Source organism: Centrocercus urophasianus, unplaced genomic scaffold (genome assembly GCF_019232065.1).
Source record: "Centrocercus urophasianus isolate 14NV4802_14NV808 unplaced genomic scaffold, USGS_Curo_1.0 seq_10, whole genome shotgun sequence".
Classification (NCBI taxonomy): Eukaryota; Metazoa; Chordata; class Aves; order Galliformes; family Phasianidae; genus Centrocercus; species Centrocercus urophasianus.
In genome coordinates, this window is record NW_024884142.1 from 87,288,355 (window position 1) to 87,305,095 (window position 16,741).

The 16,741-nt window shown below is 39.3% G+C and overlaps 1 protein-coding gene across 3 annotated transcripts in view; it reads left to right on the forward strand.

Moving 5' to 3' along the window:
* The window catches only part of MAP4K3 (mitogen-activated protein kinase kinase kinase kinase 3), an 81,620-nt gene extending 65,402 nt beyond the window's left edge, over positions 1–16,218 (forward strand). For all 3 annotated transcript variants that reach the window (XM_042830250.1, XM_042830258.1, XM_042830265.1), the window contains 8 exons: positions 2,331–2,389; positions 5,038–5,141; positions 5,884–6,055; positions 8,552–8,620; positions 8,737–8,829; positions 10,099–10,169; positions 12,540–12,595; positions 14,714–16,218. In XM_042830250.1, coding sequence (XP_042686184.1) covers positions 2,331–2,389; positions 5,038–5,141; positions 5,884–6,055; positions 8,552–8,620; positions 8,737–8,829; positions 10,099–10,169; positions 12,540–12,595; positions 14,714–14,801 — 712 coding nt within the window. In that variant the 3' untranslated portion in view covers positions 14,802–16,218. The remainder of the gene's footprint in view (positions 1–2,330; positions 2,390–5,037; positions 5,142–5,883; positions 6,056–8,551; positions 8,621–8,736; positions 8,830–10,098; positions 10,170–12,539; positions 12,596–14,713) is intronic.
* Positions 16,219–16,741: the final 523 nt, after the last annotated feature.

The following is a 16,741-nucleotide window of genomic DNA, read 5'->3' on the forward strand; positions in this document are numbered from 1 at the left end:
ATATTTACATGAATTGAGATGTGAATATATTCTTAACAAAGAAATAGGATTTGGTACATTTCACCTTATGGTTGTGAAGCCTCTAGTTTCTGGGCTTAGCTCTTAGAAGCTACAGTCTAGTATAGCAAGCTGTGATCGTACCTGTGAAACTAAATCTTGGGTCAGTATTGTACCTGTGATATTTCAGGCGACTAGAAATAATGATATTAAATTAGTTACCTTGCATGAGTTCTTGGCGCTTGTTTTCTGTTCTATCAAAAAAAAAAAAAAAAAGTTGTACTTGAATGGATTTCCCTGACTTCTCATTGGGGAGATTGTCCTGATGACCCTTACTGCAGAAGGAATGGGCTGACAGGCTATTCTGAAAGCTGGGCAAAATAGAACTGGAACATGGATTTGTCTCACATTATTGGCAAGTCATTTCTTGCAGGCCAGAGTGGAAGGTATTACAGGAGAATTGTTGTCCCCAGATGCTTACAGTGCATCATGCATGCAGTCCCTCCAACATTATTTACTAGCAAGAGTGTGCAAAATCCCATAGGCTGGATGCAGTGCTGGCCGCCAAACAAACCTTCAGAGCTCATTCAAATCAAAGAGGAGGAGATGGTAACACTAACCTAGTTTGCAAAGCAACTTGATACTTAAAGGGCATAGTGAATCATTGGATTTTCTTATTTGATAGGCTTTTTTGTTAGGAAATTGTTTTATAGCAGACCTGATTCTCAGTTACCTTTGGTACTACTGCCAACTTGTTAACGTTTCAGATCTGGGAAAGACTTTTTGTTCAGTCATCTGCAAGCATAGTGGTGCAACACTTACCTAAAAATTGTGTTCTTCCTAGAGGTTGAATTCTTAGAAATTTGTATTGAAATGTTTTTGTCTTTGTGTCTGCACAACAGTTCAGCTCCTTTGTCTTCCAAGCTAACTTCATCTGGATGGCTTTGGGTTGAGGATTGTAACGGCAGTAGACTGATAACCTTAATAATTACATGGGTCATGTAAGGAACAAATTCACACCGTTTTCAATCTGAAATGATACCTAAGTTCCAGAAGGCTTGGAAAAAATTTCCTGTTCGGTCTTGTTGCGTCCCAAGAAAAATGCAGCATAACCTGAATGTACAAGTGCCAAGCTAGTCATTCAAAAGCAGGACAGATTTATTTAGATAATCTGTTTTGTTGACTTATCCTTCAGCTGTAAGGCATCACAGTAGTAACATTAGCTAGACAGACTACTAGAGTTACATTTGGCTTATGCAGAAGAGCATAGTTTTTGTTCCTTACCAAACCACAAAGTATATTCTGCAGCAAGATCTTAGTTACTATAGTGATGAGTACAATATGAAATAATGAACATGCATTACAAACAGTTTCCTGCAGAGAAAATACAAAGCAAAATAAAATTTTGTTAGTTTTTTTGAAGTTATTATGTAAGTTTCAGTATGGTCATTGCCAAATGGTTGAAGCTCAGACTGATACTTGGTAGGCAGGCATTCAGAAACAGAAAGTAAGTCTGTGGTAAATCTCCTGTCCAGCTTCCTTATTTTGAGTGTCCCTGAGTAGGTCCTTTCAAGCCTTTCTTGACTTCTCCCAGCCTAAACTTGTGACTGATACTATTTTTGTGCATCTCAGTCCTAGTATGTTATTAGTCATTTCTGGACAGCTTTGAAATACTGTGCGAGTGTTTTCCTAGTTTGTAGCTTTGGCTGCAGCATCAGTCTGTTGCTCCACTTATTCCCATCTTATCTGCACTGTCTATCAAATGAGTAATTTTCAGTGTTGAGGCTACTGTGGTCAACCTTCATACAGTTTGTTGTCATCTAGTCTGTTCAGAAGCATTGACTCCCATTTCCAGCAAAGAACACTATCTCCCCTTGCTTATTTAATCATTTCTCAAGCAGTTATTCTCATGATTTCTCAGGGAATGTTCCCTACACAGGAAATAAGATCTTGCAAAACTGCCTTCCTGTCCTCCTTCAGATCTTCTCTTGAAACTCATGCTGCTCTGCCTACAAAAAGCTTTGAAAAACTTAAGGTGTTTGTTTGCAAGTGGCTCATAGCTATTACTAGTATGCCCTAATTTCCCTTGTCTATGTTGTAACAGGTTACAGATTGTTTTCTAACTGCATTCATAATGCTGCATAACTCAGCAACATCTCAGTGCTTGAAAACAGATCATCTTGTATGTTCTAAGCATGTTGTTTTGAGAAGAGAGAGACAAATACATGTTTTATTTTTCTGATGGACAAATAGAATTTTCACAGCAGCAACTTTCTGAAAGGAAATTCAGTTACTTTAGTTGATTGATTGATAGTTGTGTGTTTATCTTGCAGGAAATTTGCTGTGTCTACAAAAATTCCTGAGACTAAATGGTGTCAAAAATGTTGTGTTGGTAAGTAAAGATCTGCAGAATAAGCTCTGATAAGCAGTACAAATGGTAGCAATGCTAAGACTTGTTACTTTTAGGAGAAGAGGCTTTTCTGTAATTATTGTGGAACTATGCATCTGCAGATGGTGAACTCAGTCACATTAGTCCTTTGCATTTATGCAGTGAAAACTTCCCCATTTCTCTCTTAGTTTTTAAAGATAAGGACAGTTCTCAAGAAAATGCAGGGAAGCAGAACGCAACAAATTAAAGCCAGTCCTTGGGATGAAACTAATCTCCATGGATGCAGTGTGACCTTTTTAAAATAAGTTATCAGGTTAAGTAGCCTGACTTCCTAGCAGAAGTTCCAATTATTAATACTGGTTGCTGAAAACAGTATTTTTGAATCTTTGAGGATGATCCCTGAAGTGTTTATAACATCTTCAGAGTGCCAACTGCCTAAAACTTAACTGCGTAATCTGTTAAGAAGTGTTTTAAAAGGGAGAAATGACACTGGGAGATCATTCAGAGTTATAAGTTCCATAATCAGTTCTTTGGTATGAGGAATTATACAGAAGGTTTTGAGTCGTGAGTGTCTGTCACCCTGATGAAAAATGAAAATCTCCCTGATTTTGCTAAGAAATTTCTTACTTATCTTGTCACTTCTGTGCCCAGTTTGCCTGTTAAAACTTGACTTCTTCTGGGATACAAATCCTCTAGGGTGTGGTAGGGTGTTAACATTGTGTGCTATGTACATCCAGGCCTTGCCGTAGTTGAGGAGTCTGGTCTGTCTGTGGATGTTAATGGATGCTGAAAGAGAATTCCCAGCCTCTCACTCCTCAGTGTTCTGGATGTAATGTAGGGGTGTGGAGTGACAAAAGGCAGATCTAAGGGGAGAGGTGACAGATCCCCCGCCCTTGGGCCCTGCTTGCTACGTGCAGCCTGGGTCTCTATTGCTGCGGGCGGTGTATGAGATGATCTCTTTGGCCTAGGGAAATCAGCAGGGCTGTAGGAGGCAGAAAAGGACCAGAAGTTCTGGTCTTCTTTCTCTTGTTTACAGGTGTTGGTAATTGCTTGTTCTGTGGTTTCTGCTGCTGAGTTCAGCCTTGCTGAGGGTCATGGCAAGTGCAAGTTGTATTTTGCAGTTGCCTTGGCTGGTAGCAAATGAGAACTTGGATTAATGAGATTGAGCTTTGGTGTTTCAGATGCCAATGGATTGCTAGTGGATTTCTGTGACAGTGGAATAGCAAAAGTATGATTTGTCATGTATGTAGATCATTCTGGGTTAGGGGCTTGTTACTTGATCCTTGTTGTTAATTACCTGATGGCTGATGGTTACTTTGCTGCAGTTTAAGATCTGATCTTCAGATAGGTTGCTCTGAAAATAATGGTTCCTATTTATTTCCTTGGAAATGACAGCAGATACAAAGAATGCGACACTGCTATTTGATAGAGCAAATTCTCAGCTACAAAATATCACTAGCTATGCTTTTTTGTCAGCAGTGAACAAGAACCTGTGTGCCGTGCTTGTACAAATCTGCACCAGCAGATGTGATCTGCTGTTGCCACTGCTGAAACACAGCACGCATTGCCTCACTGTGCTCACATCCGTTGTGTGGTCTCCATCAGTGCTTAACAAGCATTGAATGTCAGTGGATGCCATTTCCTCTCCATGGAGGAATTCACTTCCACGCCTTTACTTCACGTGCATTTCCGTGTCAGATGCAGTTTTGTCAGACTGCCCCTCTGCTGTCATCTGTCATGCAGCAACAAAGTGTAATGGGATATTTGTGGGAAGGTTCAACCTCAGCTGTCGTACCACCAACTTCTGCCTCTAATGCTGTGGGCCAGTGTAATGAAATAGGAGGCATTATTTTTGGAGCAGCCCTCGTACTTCTTAAGCAATGCCTGCATATCCATTAAGGAGCAAGATTTTGTCATTAATGTAGAATCAAGTTTGTTTCACAGTGCTCTGCTTTTCAGCTTTATCAACCTCTTTCCTCTTTTTAACTGAGCTCTGATAAAAATAGGAAGTGCAGTTGAGTGGGAACGGTGTGTCACTTGAAAGCTGGATTTCGTGCTGACCTGCTAATGCTTATACAGTGCTTGGATTTCAGACTTGCCATTATGGTATTTGAAAAACATCTGAGCAGTTCTCAAACAGCAGTGACTATTCAATTCCTAGTGTCTGTGTCTCATAGAAAAAAATGGTTCCTTAACAGCTTCTCATGGTAATTTGGAGATAATTTAGGCAAATAAACATGCTGGAGCAAGATGCTTAAAGTGTACGTGTGTGCACCTTTATTATTAATAACATTGTTATTATTTAGCCTGTCTAAAATAGTAAATCCTGTCCACAAGTTCAAGAATCAGCACTCAGCTTTGAGTTGAAGATGTCAAACGTGCCGCAGTTCTCTTGGTGAGAGTCAAAGTTTTTGTGGCTTATTTGGCACAAGCTGCTAGTTTGTTATCCCCAGAAGAAAGGCAAGCATGCTTGCTGCTGCCATTCTCCAAGTGTGAATGTTGACTTTACAGCAGCTTCCTTTTAGGAAAGGTTAGAGTGGGATAGGAGGGCTTATTTTCCAGAAATATGTGAAGTGTTATTTAGTTGAAAATCGTTTATAATTTGCATTTGCTTATTGTACTAATGTATGTTACCTCTTCTTCTCTGACAGTGAGAAATCCCTACACAGGCCACAAGTACCTTTGTGGAGCACTACAGTCTAGTATTGTTTTGTTAGAATGGGTTGAACCAATGCAAAAATTCATGTTAATCAAGGTAACGTAATACAATGAAATTCCCTGATGTTTGATTCTGTTTATCTTGTAATGAATTGTTAACTATTAGTTGTTTGTTGTGTTATTAAAAAACAGGAAATAAGTGAACAATTTAGTTGTTACCAGGCATACACATCTGTTTCTGTTAAATTACGTTGAAGTTAATTACTCAAATGTCTGCAATTGATATTTACAGGCTTTAAAAATATGTGAATGTTTTGGGGTTTTTTGTAGTGTGTTTCAGTAGAAGGTCAAAGTTCTTCTCTGTATGAGTGTTGTCTTTTAAATAAATGTTAAAAAAAAAAACTGGTCTTTAGACTGAACCATTTGTTCAGTGCTCTGTGACTCTGCAGGTGCCCAGAAATGCTTGTTTTCTCCCTATCTGACACTATCAGAAAAGGTGGAAGCAAGGTGGACGTGTGTTTGCAGAGACACAGCTGCTATGAATTGATTGGCCTGGGAAGCTAGAGCTTAGAAACTCCATGGCCAGGGAGAGCAATCCTGGGTATAGCACTCCTGTTCTCTGTGAGCAGCTGCACAGAGCTCGCATGATGAAAGACATTCGATCTATTTTAACCAAATCAGCAGGAGGACTTTCTAATCTTCTCAACTCAGGCTTTGTGTATCTATCAGTTACTGTTTTGTGAAGAAGTAAGTCTATGGGCTAACATTTACGATACAGTTTAAATAGCTAATAGTAAACTTGTTTCCTTTCTAATACATGTTTTTGTTTCTTAATCTAGCACATAGATTTTCCTGTACCTTGTCCACTGAGATTGTTTGAAATGTTGGTAGTCCCTGAGCAGGAATTCCCTTTAGTTTGTGTTGGTGTCAGTAGAGGAAGGGACTTCAACCAGGTGGTGAAGTTTGAGACTGTCAACCCAAATTCTACCTCTTCGTGGTTTACAGAAACAGGTTTGTGCATGCTCTTGTGATTACTTTCAGAAGTGCTCCTTGCTCTTCTATTTTAGTTGAAGTACTAGAAAGGTAGTTGCCTTTGACAAAACTAATGCTTAAATTGTTAAAGTTTTTTGTTTAAAGGGGTGTTTGTACCTGCTTGCTTATGCACCCTTTTTCTTCTTTTTTAATGCTTCTATAATTGAACTGATTGAATTACTGTTACGATCTCGAGGATGGAGTTGTAGTTTTTGCATTTTCATACATAAGGCTGTGCCTGTTACCCGCCGTGCCATTATGTGCTCTCCTCTGACACTGTAATTTCTGTTTACTTTGTGGATTTTAATAGAACAACAATCTGAGCGATTGCTTTCAAAATCTTTGTCGGTGTGGTTTGGTTTTGTCCGTTTTGGCCAATATGGTCAGAAATTGTGTTGTTGGCCTCCTGCCGAGGAGCAGCACGTTTCTGTTCTGTGTGATGTTTATGGAATAAGAAGGAGTTAGGACTGCTGATAAGAGAAATCCAAGCACCTGTCCGTCACTAGTCTGAGTGCTGTATGGGTGAGAAGGCCACAGCATCTGAATTACAGTAGAAACTCTTGAAAAGAAAGTGTGCTAAGAATTATATTTCTGGAGTTAGCAAAAATCTCTCTAAACCTAGGGACAGTAGTGAGCTGAGTCCAGTCATGGCTTGCAGGTATAAAAGCAGTAAATAACATAGCTATTGCTAGGCAAAGAGTCTTTGTTGATCCATGGAGAATTTGTATATGCCAGCACAGGACAACATAGGTGTGTATGGCTAATTGTATCCTCTGGAATTCACTAAGGAGTGGTTTCCACTGGAAGGATGCCTGCTGATTTTCTTGCTGCTGAAAAGCTTTAAAAATTTTTTACAGAAAGCAAAGTGATCAGCGGTTGGACAATTAATGCACTTATCACTTGAGAGTTAGTGCCTTTTATTTTCAAACTTGTACATCCATTCTGTCTCTTGAGTAGGTCCATAAAAGTAGCATGCCAAATAGAATTTCTTTGAACCATAACATCTTGTTGTCATTCTCTCACTGTATTGTCTGTCTGAATGTAAATATAAGAACGGTAATTCCTTCCCTGTTCCTTTCATTTTATTCACATGCATAATCTAACATTGCATTATTCTTTCCAAAAATACTTCTTTAGCCTCCTTGAATCATTTGTGTGTTCTCTCCTTATGTCTGTTACTTTCTCCTATTTGTTTAACATTAATTTTAACTCTTGGTTTCTTCTTGTCCTCTGCTGACTGGAAGGCAATAATGCGATCAGATTTTTCTGTGTTTTTAAGTGAGGAGAGCATTTGACATGGTCAGACTTTGTTTGACATTTGACATTTTGTTTGTAAATGTCTGATGAAGATGTGAAGGGGGAAAAAAAAAGTAGCTGTCATAAAGTTTATTGCAGGGGCTTGCTTTTTTCTTCCCTTTCCCTCCCTTTCCTGTTGGGTTCAGCCAGTGCAGCACGTGTTTCTACATCACATGATGTGGGTGCACACATATATGTCCTCCAGTCTTTCTGTTACATGCTTTCATCATGGCTATCTCCAGCTTTGGTTAAAGTGACACACTAGAAATGTGTTCAGGTTGTTAATGTATACCTTCCAAAACACCAAACAGCAGAATAAAAGATGGAGAGGCCATCTCGAGGAGCACACTCCTGACATCATCTGTGAGAGGGTTTTAGCTTCTCAACAGGACCATGGGCTTTATTAGATACTTCAGATAACATGCTGCAATTGCTCATCTCTAACAGATTTAATGAGTTTCCCTTTTTGCAAAAAAGAATGTGTATGGAATCACTGGCAGCAGTGCTGAGTTGTGAAGGCTGTCTTCTGTTTAATTCTAAACAGCACTTCTTTTTGAGTTGATATGTCCACTGATCACTTGTGGATCAGGTTTCCCTGTTCGCTGTGATGGAGACTGCTGCAGCTTAACTTAAAAGGCAGGTTTGGAGAAGAAAATCATACACCAATAATACCCCCTTCTTTTTTTCTTTTTTTTTTTTTTTTAATATTTGTGGATAGAAAGTATAAAAATAGCATCAAGAATGAAGTTCTGATATAAATGTTCCTAGCTTGATCGAGAAATAAAGGCAGAAGCAAAATGGACTGGAACATTGTTCAGGTTTAGTGTGGACAGTCCTACATTATACATTTTTTGCAACAGCAATATTAAATGAGTCCCATAGAATAAAATAGGTGTACAAAATACAGTGTATGCATGAGCTTGCTTTTGCAATATGGCTCAGGAAAGACTGGATTAAGTCTGTGCTTTAGTACTACAGCTTTAGTTTTCCTGTCACAATCACCAAGTTGGGTAAATGGACATGGCTCTCAAAGGGAAGAGAAATGTCACTAGTAGATGATGGTTTTAAACAGATAAAAACACACTAACCCATTAAATTGTCTCAGTCTTTAGAAGTTCCATTTCAGATTTCATGGTAATTTATTTTATGAACTAACACTATCTTTTTTTTTTTTTATAGACACTACAGAAACAAGTGTTGTGCATGTAACACAGCTGGAGAGAGACACCATTTTGGTGTGTTTGGATTGTAAGTGTGAGGATCAGCTCAATATATACATACACATACATGTTCATGCATACTGTATGTCTTCAAATTAGGTCATATCGAAGATTAACTGTTGGTGTGTCCTATTTATTGTCTAGGCTGCATAAAAATAGTGAATCTGCAAGGCAGGTTAAAATCCAGCCGCAAACTGTCGTCAGAACTCACATTTGACTTTCAGATTGAATCAATAGGTAAGTCAGTATTAATACTGAATATTTGATTAGCTTGTTTTCTCTTACAGCACAGAATTAGAAATGCTAACTCTCAAGTCTTTTGGCATGTGAAACATTATCTTGAGCCTTTCACTTTGTGTTGGGCGGTTTAACGCGTTACATAGCGTGCTTCCCCTGGAGCAATCCAAACAGAGTAATAACTCTGGAGTCTTCCCTTGTTAGGCTAAATGGTCTGCAAATGACGGAGACCTTCAGCCTCTAAAAGAAAACTTTAATACAACCTACTTAACCCTGTGACTCACTCACGGCTAACTCATTCTGCATGTGTGTTCATGCAGTCTGTCTTTACAAAGCAGCTCAAAGACTAAATCGATACACGTCACATTTCACATCAGTAACACCAGTTATTTTCTTGTAAAGCATCTCAGTGAGGTAGGTTTGTGAGATATATAATACATCCATTTTGATAATTTTCCAGCGGTGACGGGGAGAACGTTGCTTCTGTGGTTCCTGTTAGTTAGGAACGAGGGGAGGGAAAGAGCAAGTGTACCTGAATCTGCTCGCTGTTGGTACCTCTGCTTGTGCTATAGTCCTGTCTCTGCTCATCACAAGTGAGCTACCACTCTCCTTCTCAGTCCTTAAAAGTGTTTCTAAAGAGCTCTGCTCTATTTCCTGTATCCCTCCCTTGATTCACAGACGTGGGATGCTGGATGCAGGTGGGACAGATTATTCCACGCTTACGCTCTCTGTGAGGAAGGACCTTGATGGGCGTTTTCTTTCAGAAGATTTGAGTTTGTAACATCGTTCTGTTTGTATGACAAGTGTAATGGCTGGGAAGTAAAGGTTTCTGTTAAGCTTTGCGTAGCTGATGGGTAAAGACCACATTAGCCAATAGTTGTGTAATGGATTAAAAATATCACTGCAGTGATATCTTTAGAAGTTCTTTGCAACTTTTTGGCTAAAATTCACTTTGTATTTTCTGCAAGTATTAGACTTGGAAGGGACTGTATTTTGAGTGAGGACTGTTTTTAGGACAAAATCCTATGCAGAAAGGTGTTTTCCTAGTTGAGTGACAATGTTTTTAAACTCTGCTCTTTAAAGAAATAAATGCAGCTACTTCAGAGGCATGTTCAGTGATTCCTGTGAGGTGTTTTGCAGTCTGTGTGGGTGAACTTGAAACCATGATATGTATGTATAAAAATATAAAAACTGCAGCAATATGCTTTTGGCCTTAAAAGAATGATTTGGTATTATGCATGTAAAACTGATTCCGGTATTTGTTACCAGTCTGTCTACAGGACAGTGTGTTAGCCTTCTGGAAACATGGGATGCAAGGAAGGAGTTTCAGATCAAATGAGGTGAGTAGTGCATTTTGCTTCAAATTCTAGTTCTTAATATAAGTGAAGTTCTGGATAAATGCCTGGTGTTGTGGGCTGAGAAAGATTGAAACTTTTCAGTGACTGTCTAGGTTAGACCTGGAAACTGGAATCTTTTCCTAAGTGTGTCTCATGCCATGAAAAGTATCCAACTAATTCTTGCTTATGTTAATTTGAAGACCATTACTATTGGCCCCTTAGCCTGCCACAGGTGGATGCCTGAATGTGGGTTTTGCCAGGAATGGTGTAAAATTGTACCAAATCGTCGTAAATACCTTCCCCACTCCTTTTTTTGCTGCTTTAAATTTTGTGCAACCAGGTGTTAGTGAAAACACTGCATTGTATAGGATTTTAATGAGTCTTTTAATTGGATTTTTAAAGAATGCTTACAGACTTCACCAGCTGCTTCATCAGTGTCACATTTGCTGAGAGAGTTCATTATGACCAGTTGTACTTTAAGGCACATGTGTAGTCATACCATGCCAAAGCTAGATATCCCACATTGTTACACCACTCCATTTATTTGCACAGAGCTACAGCTGACCTAATCGATACTGACAGTAATCCTGCTCTTCGTGGGAAGTTGGACCAGACACTAGAGTCAGCCTGTTTTCTGTTTCCAAGTTTACAAATGCACTTCATGGTATTTCTGCATGGTGGATCACCAGGCATGACTGTCCTTTTCCCAAGAACTCATAATGCTAAGTGAGCTGTAGCTCCTGTGCTGTTAGCGCAGAGCATGAGGAGATGGTGATGCCGCTAGGCACTTCTCCAACTCCAGACTGCTGCTAGCAGCATTGTGCAAAGCTCAGCATGTTACTCCACCCACTGGCACTCAGAAGCTCTGATCCAGTTGTGAGAGGACATGCCCCAGAGTGCTGCAGCGCAAATGGATGCTTTACATTGTTTATGTAAAGCATAAGGAACACTGCCTTCCTGCTTTGTTATTATCAAGCCAAAGCCAGCATCCAGATGAAGAACAGACAGCTGAGTTGAGCAATTGCCAGAAAGTCACCCCAAACTTTTTTATGTAGAGCGTACCTAGGGTAAGCTCTCAGGCCTTTTAAAATTCCTTATCACTTCTGGCTGTTTTAGGAGCCACAACTATTAAGAAAAAAAAAATAAACCAGTTTCCAGTGATAATGTGAAAAGCCTGCATTCTTGGACATGGATCGTGACCACCTTTGTTACTCTGTGGGAATTGTGTAGTGTGTAAGAAGCTGTTACAACTGAAAACACCCTTACCATCCTAACACTGCAGCACATTTCTCTTTGAAGACTTTAGTAGAATCCGAATTATTACTAATTCTTTAGCCTAATATTTTCTAGTCTATTTGGGAATGATTTTAGCCACTCGTAAGACTATTTCACCTTTTCCCTCCACAACTGTGACCTTCCACAGCGACTTGATTGATTGATTGGGAAAGGTGAAACACCATGTGAATGCTGAGACAAGACTAGAACGTGGGCCAAGACGTGGACTTGAAGCAACTATTTTAGAATGGGAAACCTCACTGTTTCAAATTTTTTTTTTCTTTTATTTTTTTTTTAAATTCTCTGTGCCATAAGTGTATTCACTAAGACAGCTAATGCTACCAGGGTCTAGGAAGGAGAGAAATATCTCTTCTGGCTTTGGAAATGAAATGTGGCTATGTAGAAAGGGAGCTTTGAAACACTGCTTCCCACTCACAGTATGACTCGACACCCTTTGGAGTGTTCAATGGACTTTGGTTGGCATTGTTGGTTAAGAGACTATTTTTTTGCTACTTTTGGTATTCATATAATCATAAAGACATATCTCACAAGTACAATTCACCTGCAATACACAATGAGACATCAGAGTACTGTACAGATTACTTTACACAATGGGCGTAAGTGCCACAAATGCAATTGTTTCCTTTCAAGGTCTTGAAAGGATGAACTTACTGCATCATCATGATTGAGAATTTCAGTGAAATGTGTAGGCATTGTGTGTGGCTTACCTGAACCATTTCAGACACCTACTGTAGAGTGAGACCAATTAGAGCCATACAGGTACTTATTTCAGTCATAGTGTGAAAAGAATTGTGCCAGTAGCTCAGGTGCTGTGCTGTGCAGTGCTGAGCCTTGCTGATATGATTGCAGTTGCTACCAGAGGAGCTCACATTACTTGGCAAGAACTGGGAAGAAACCAAAACCAAACATTTTAGATCTCATTTATGAGTGACATTTGCAATGAACTCGCTAGCCACCATAATTGTGCAGTAGATTTGTAATATTAGCCATTGTTTCTTTTTAATCAACCTAAAGGAAATAACTGAAAATCACCTGTGCACTTAACATGTAAATTCTTGTTTTATTTTTATTGTCTAGATCACACAAGAAATTTCTGATAATACAAGGATATTCAGGCTTCTGGGATCTGACAGGTATGAGAAGCGAATGCAGCATGCTAAAATTGAGGCATGATGTTTCCCTCCTAACTTCTAAAGATATTCTGTATGTTTCTTGTGATTTCTTTTCTAGCTCTCTTACTCATTACTTCATGTACATGTGTACCTTTCATCTTTAAGTTCACTGTAAGTTTACTTCTCTTTCTTAAAAAAAAAATAAAAAAGAATTCTTCTAGAAGAGTTTGTGAGCTTTGAGAAGTACTCAGCCACGACAGGAAGCTCATAATTGGCTGTAGTTAAAATCTCCAAGGAGCTTTTTCCTTGCACTGTAATTCTTTTAACTTACTAAAATCTTTGCTTTGAGATGCTCAGCTGCATGAGCCAAATGCCAAAACAAACCCCCTCACCTTAAAAATTCAAATATCTCAATTTCATCCACAGAAAGGACTTGTATCAACATGGCAGCTCATGTCTTTTAAGAGCTTTTCATAATTCTCAGCATAGTTGTTTCTTGGTGTTTCTTTTGCAGGATGCAAATACTGTGTCTGTCTGACCCATGGATCACATATTAGCTTGCAAAGTCAGTCACTACTATTTTAGGAGTGTCACTGACTTCTTCAGGTTTCTCTGCCCTGCTGTCAAACTTTGTACTTACCAGTCATGAAAGCAGCATATGTTTTGTCTCTGGAGAGTGAGTGCTGACATGACAGTTTCACCAGCAGCACATTCATATGTAGTAGAAAAAGATAGACTTCAGTTTTTAAGAATTGTCTCTGTCTTAGGCTACTTGCAGGCACCTCACTCTCTAGTAGCATTTTGGAACTACCACTAAGCTCCACAGCAACCAGAGGCTTTCCCCATGTGCTACTTGTCCAAGCTTGATGCGCAGCCCTATAATTACCTGTAACATCAACAGCACTGAATGGTGCTGTGGCTTTGTCAGCTAGCAACCTCATGGCAATTTTTGCTGTCTGGGGGTTGAGGGTTCTGCCTTATGTGCAATACCTGATAGCTCTCTGGTAATGAGTAATTGTAAGCAACACTCATCTCTGACCTGAGGGTTTTAATCTCCTGGTGCCAGTGAGATGTGCACGGAGCTCAGCTTTACTATGTCATTTCTCTTTGTTGTTAGGAGACAGCATAGCTTAAATTAAAAACAAGTCTGACTTCAGAATGGAGCATGACATTGCAAATCATTGCCTTGGAGAAAAATGCCTTCATAAATACTGTTCCATTTGTTTCCATCTTAGACTAATAGTCTCCCAAGTCTGAGACAACGTTTAAAGACTTTGTGCTGCAGTGAGCTCTACTTCCAAATTTTTCAGACATCATTTTTATTACAAGTCTCATATCTTCTGCTTGAGCTGTGAAACCTTTTCCAGCAATGCATCTCTCTTTAGCAGTTCATAAGAAGTGGGGTTCTGAGAAGTGAAAAAATCTAATATCAGTATGTTAAAAGCTTGCATGTTTCCTCCTGGTGAGCAGGGAATGCCTTGTGGGGCGTGCTGAGCAGAGCATTCATCTGAAGTAAGCTGTCTATTCTTGGATGAATTCTTGATAGATGGACTTCAGTTTCTCAGAATGGGGTGGTTGTGGAGAAGAATTGAGTCATAAGCACCCTGATTTGTTCAGCAGTTTCAGCAGTTCTTGCATGATTAAACATCTCACAATTTGTGAAACCAAGCTGTGATTGCAGATTCCTCTCCTTTAAATGGTCCAATGTAGGACATGCCTTATGGTCTTTGCAGTGCTAGTACAGATCTGCATGTAATTATGCTTCTTTTTAGAATTCTGTTGGCTTACATTTTTTTGTGTCTCTGGGACTTTCAGAGCTGGAAGAAGTTTCTGTGTATTTAGTGATGTGACCTTCGATCATTTGCGTGAGCTCAGGGAAGGGCTAGAAATGCTTGCAGAAGAGTGGGCTTTGGTCATCTGGCATGTCCATAGGCAAAGAACAGTCTGACAACATCCTGTTTAAGGGATGAACTCCGCAAAGCTCCAGGGGAGCACAAGCACAGGCAGTAGGGAGTGATGCTTTGGTGTGAGTTTCAGACGACAAGCCTACAGGGAAAGAGAAATGACTGCTGCTCAAATGGGCACCCTGAGAAAGAATGCTTACAGTTTGACTTTGTGGTTGTTTTATTTTCGTTTTAGGGTCGTGGTGCTGGAAAGCAGGCCGACAGATAACCCAACAGCCAACAGCAATCTATATATCCTCGCTGGGCATGAGAACAGTTACTGAGAATGGTGTGCAGCAGCTCACCTTGACAAGATAGCACTCCTGCGGCGGCATTCACGGCTGGCTGAAATTGCACAAAGGCTGCAGTAACCTGACTTCAGTTACTTTATAATTTATTACGGCATGAGAGGAAGACGAGGATTATTTGTGGTATGGACACACAAGCATTAAGATGCCACAAAAGTGCTTAATTTACTGTTATGTAATCTTTGTACATATGCAGTATTTTTCAGTGAAACTTCTTGGTGAAGACCTACACTGACTTTCTGTAGATAGTGGTCCTCCTGTTAAGTACAAGTGTCCTACCTGTACAGATGTAAAAGTCACTGAGGATGCAAAAATGAAATCGGGGTACTATTTTAAGGATTTGTCATGTGTTTATTATAAAGTGGGATGCTAGGAACAAATATAGTACATTTAACGACACTATTGTATTTTATTATATGTAATTTACTAATACAAATAAATTTAACTTTTAGAAATTGTAGCCAAGGCTGTAATCAGATTACAATCTTGTTTTAATTCTGATGCAACACACTGGTGTTCATGTTTGCACAACATATTGAGATGTGATGTACTCAGTCACAAAGGTAAGCTGTGACTTTGTGGATATGACTTGGGCTTCAGAGTTCCCTTTTTTTGTTTACGCGGGTAGTTTTCTTTGTGGAACAAACCAGTTAGACACCTGTGTTTTATATTTAATTAAAACTCTCTTTACGATTACTTCTCCGTGCTTGAAAACAAGACTTTCTGGATGGGTGTCAGTCCCAGAATAGTGGTACCTTGCTGTAACACTGCAGTAGGTGTTTGAATTACTAGCATATACAGTGGAAAAAAAAAAATTAGTATTACTGTTTGTCTTACTAAGTAGTTTCATATCACAGTGAAAAAGCAGCAGCATTCCACGTTGTGGAAATGGCTCAAAGATGATGTCATTTTGACTTTTTTTGGCCTTATAACCATTTTCACACTTTCTTTGATTTAGGATGTTAACACATGGCCAAAATAATTTAGTTACTACCTCATTCAAACAATACAATGGTTACTACGCATCACAGGAACTTGGTTTTGATCAGAAGTATTTTTGATTGCGATTTTCCAATGGAATATGTAAATGCCAAGTTTTAGCAAAATGCACACATTTGACTCCTTTTTTGTATATGTTCTTTTATATTTTATTGTGATAATATACACTAAAGCCAAACTAAATTTAAAGTGATTTATGGCCTGCATTATTGTTGTGATTGGTAATGCTTTGAAATATGTTCTCTAATGTATATAATGTAAAATAAACTTTTTTTAACATGTTGTTGTACAAGTAGATTACCACATGCACTAATTTCCACATGAGACTAAAATCTGCTGATGGAACATACTGAGTCTTGAATTCTGCTATTAAATGTGTGTGCCGAACACAGAAGCTGGGCGTTTCTGAATGTATGAAAGGTCAGACCACTGGAGCTCCACTGAATTTAGAGTAGCACTTAGGTGTAGGCGGTATTACCCTTGTGTGCCCCTAGGCAATGAATATATGTATTTTGGACATGTCCTTCCAAACTCTGGCTTGTTTAATTTCTTCCTCAGAGTAACTTGACCTCTCCCTCTATCAGGTGCACCTCTGTTGCTCGCAAAACTGGATTTTTATTGTAATCTTTTCAGCTGAGCTATTTCTTGATGGTCTGTTTGTTTGTATAATGCCTATAGCTTGTTGGATCTGCTGGCCCCATCTCTTCCCTTGCAGTGAACCTCAAATCCGCCCTGTGGGAGAGGTGGTAACGAGCCCTGGTGCCGGGAAGCTGAATTCTCAGAAAAGGCAAGAAGTTCTGGGTGTTTCACTTGTGTATTGCTGCTGCCCAAGGGGGATTTCCATCCTGCCTCTGTGGACTATTCCTCACTTCAACGTGCAAAAAGTAACAGACTTCTAACCAAGTACAACATAGCTG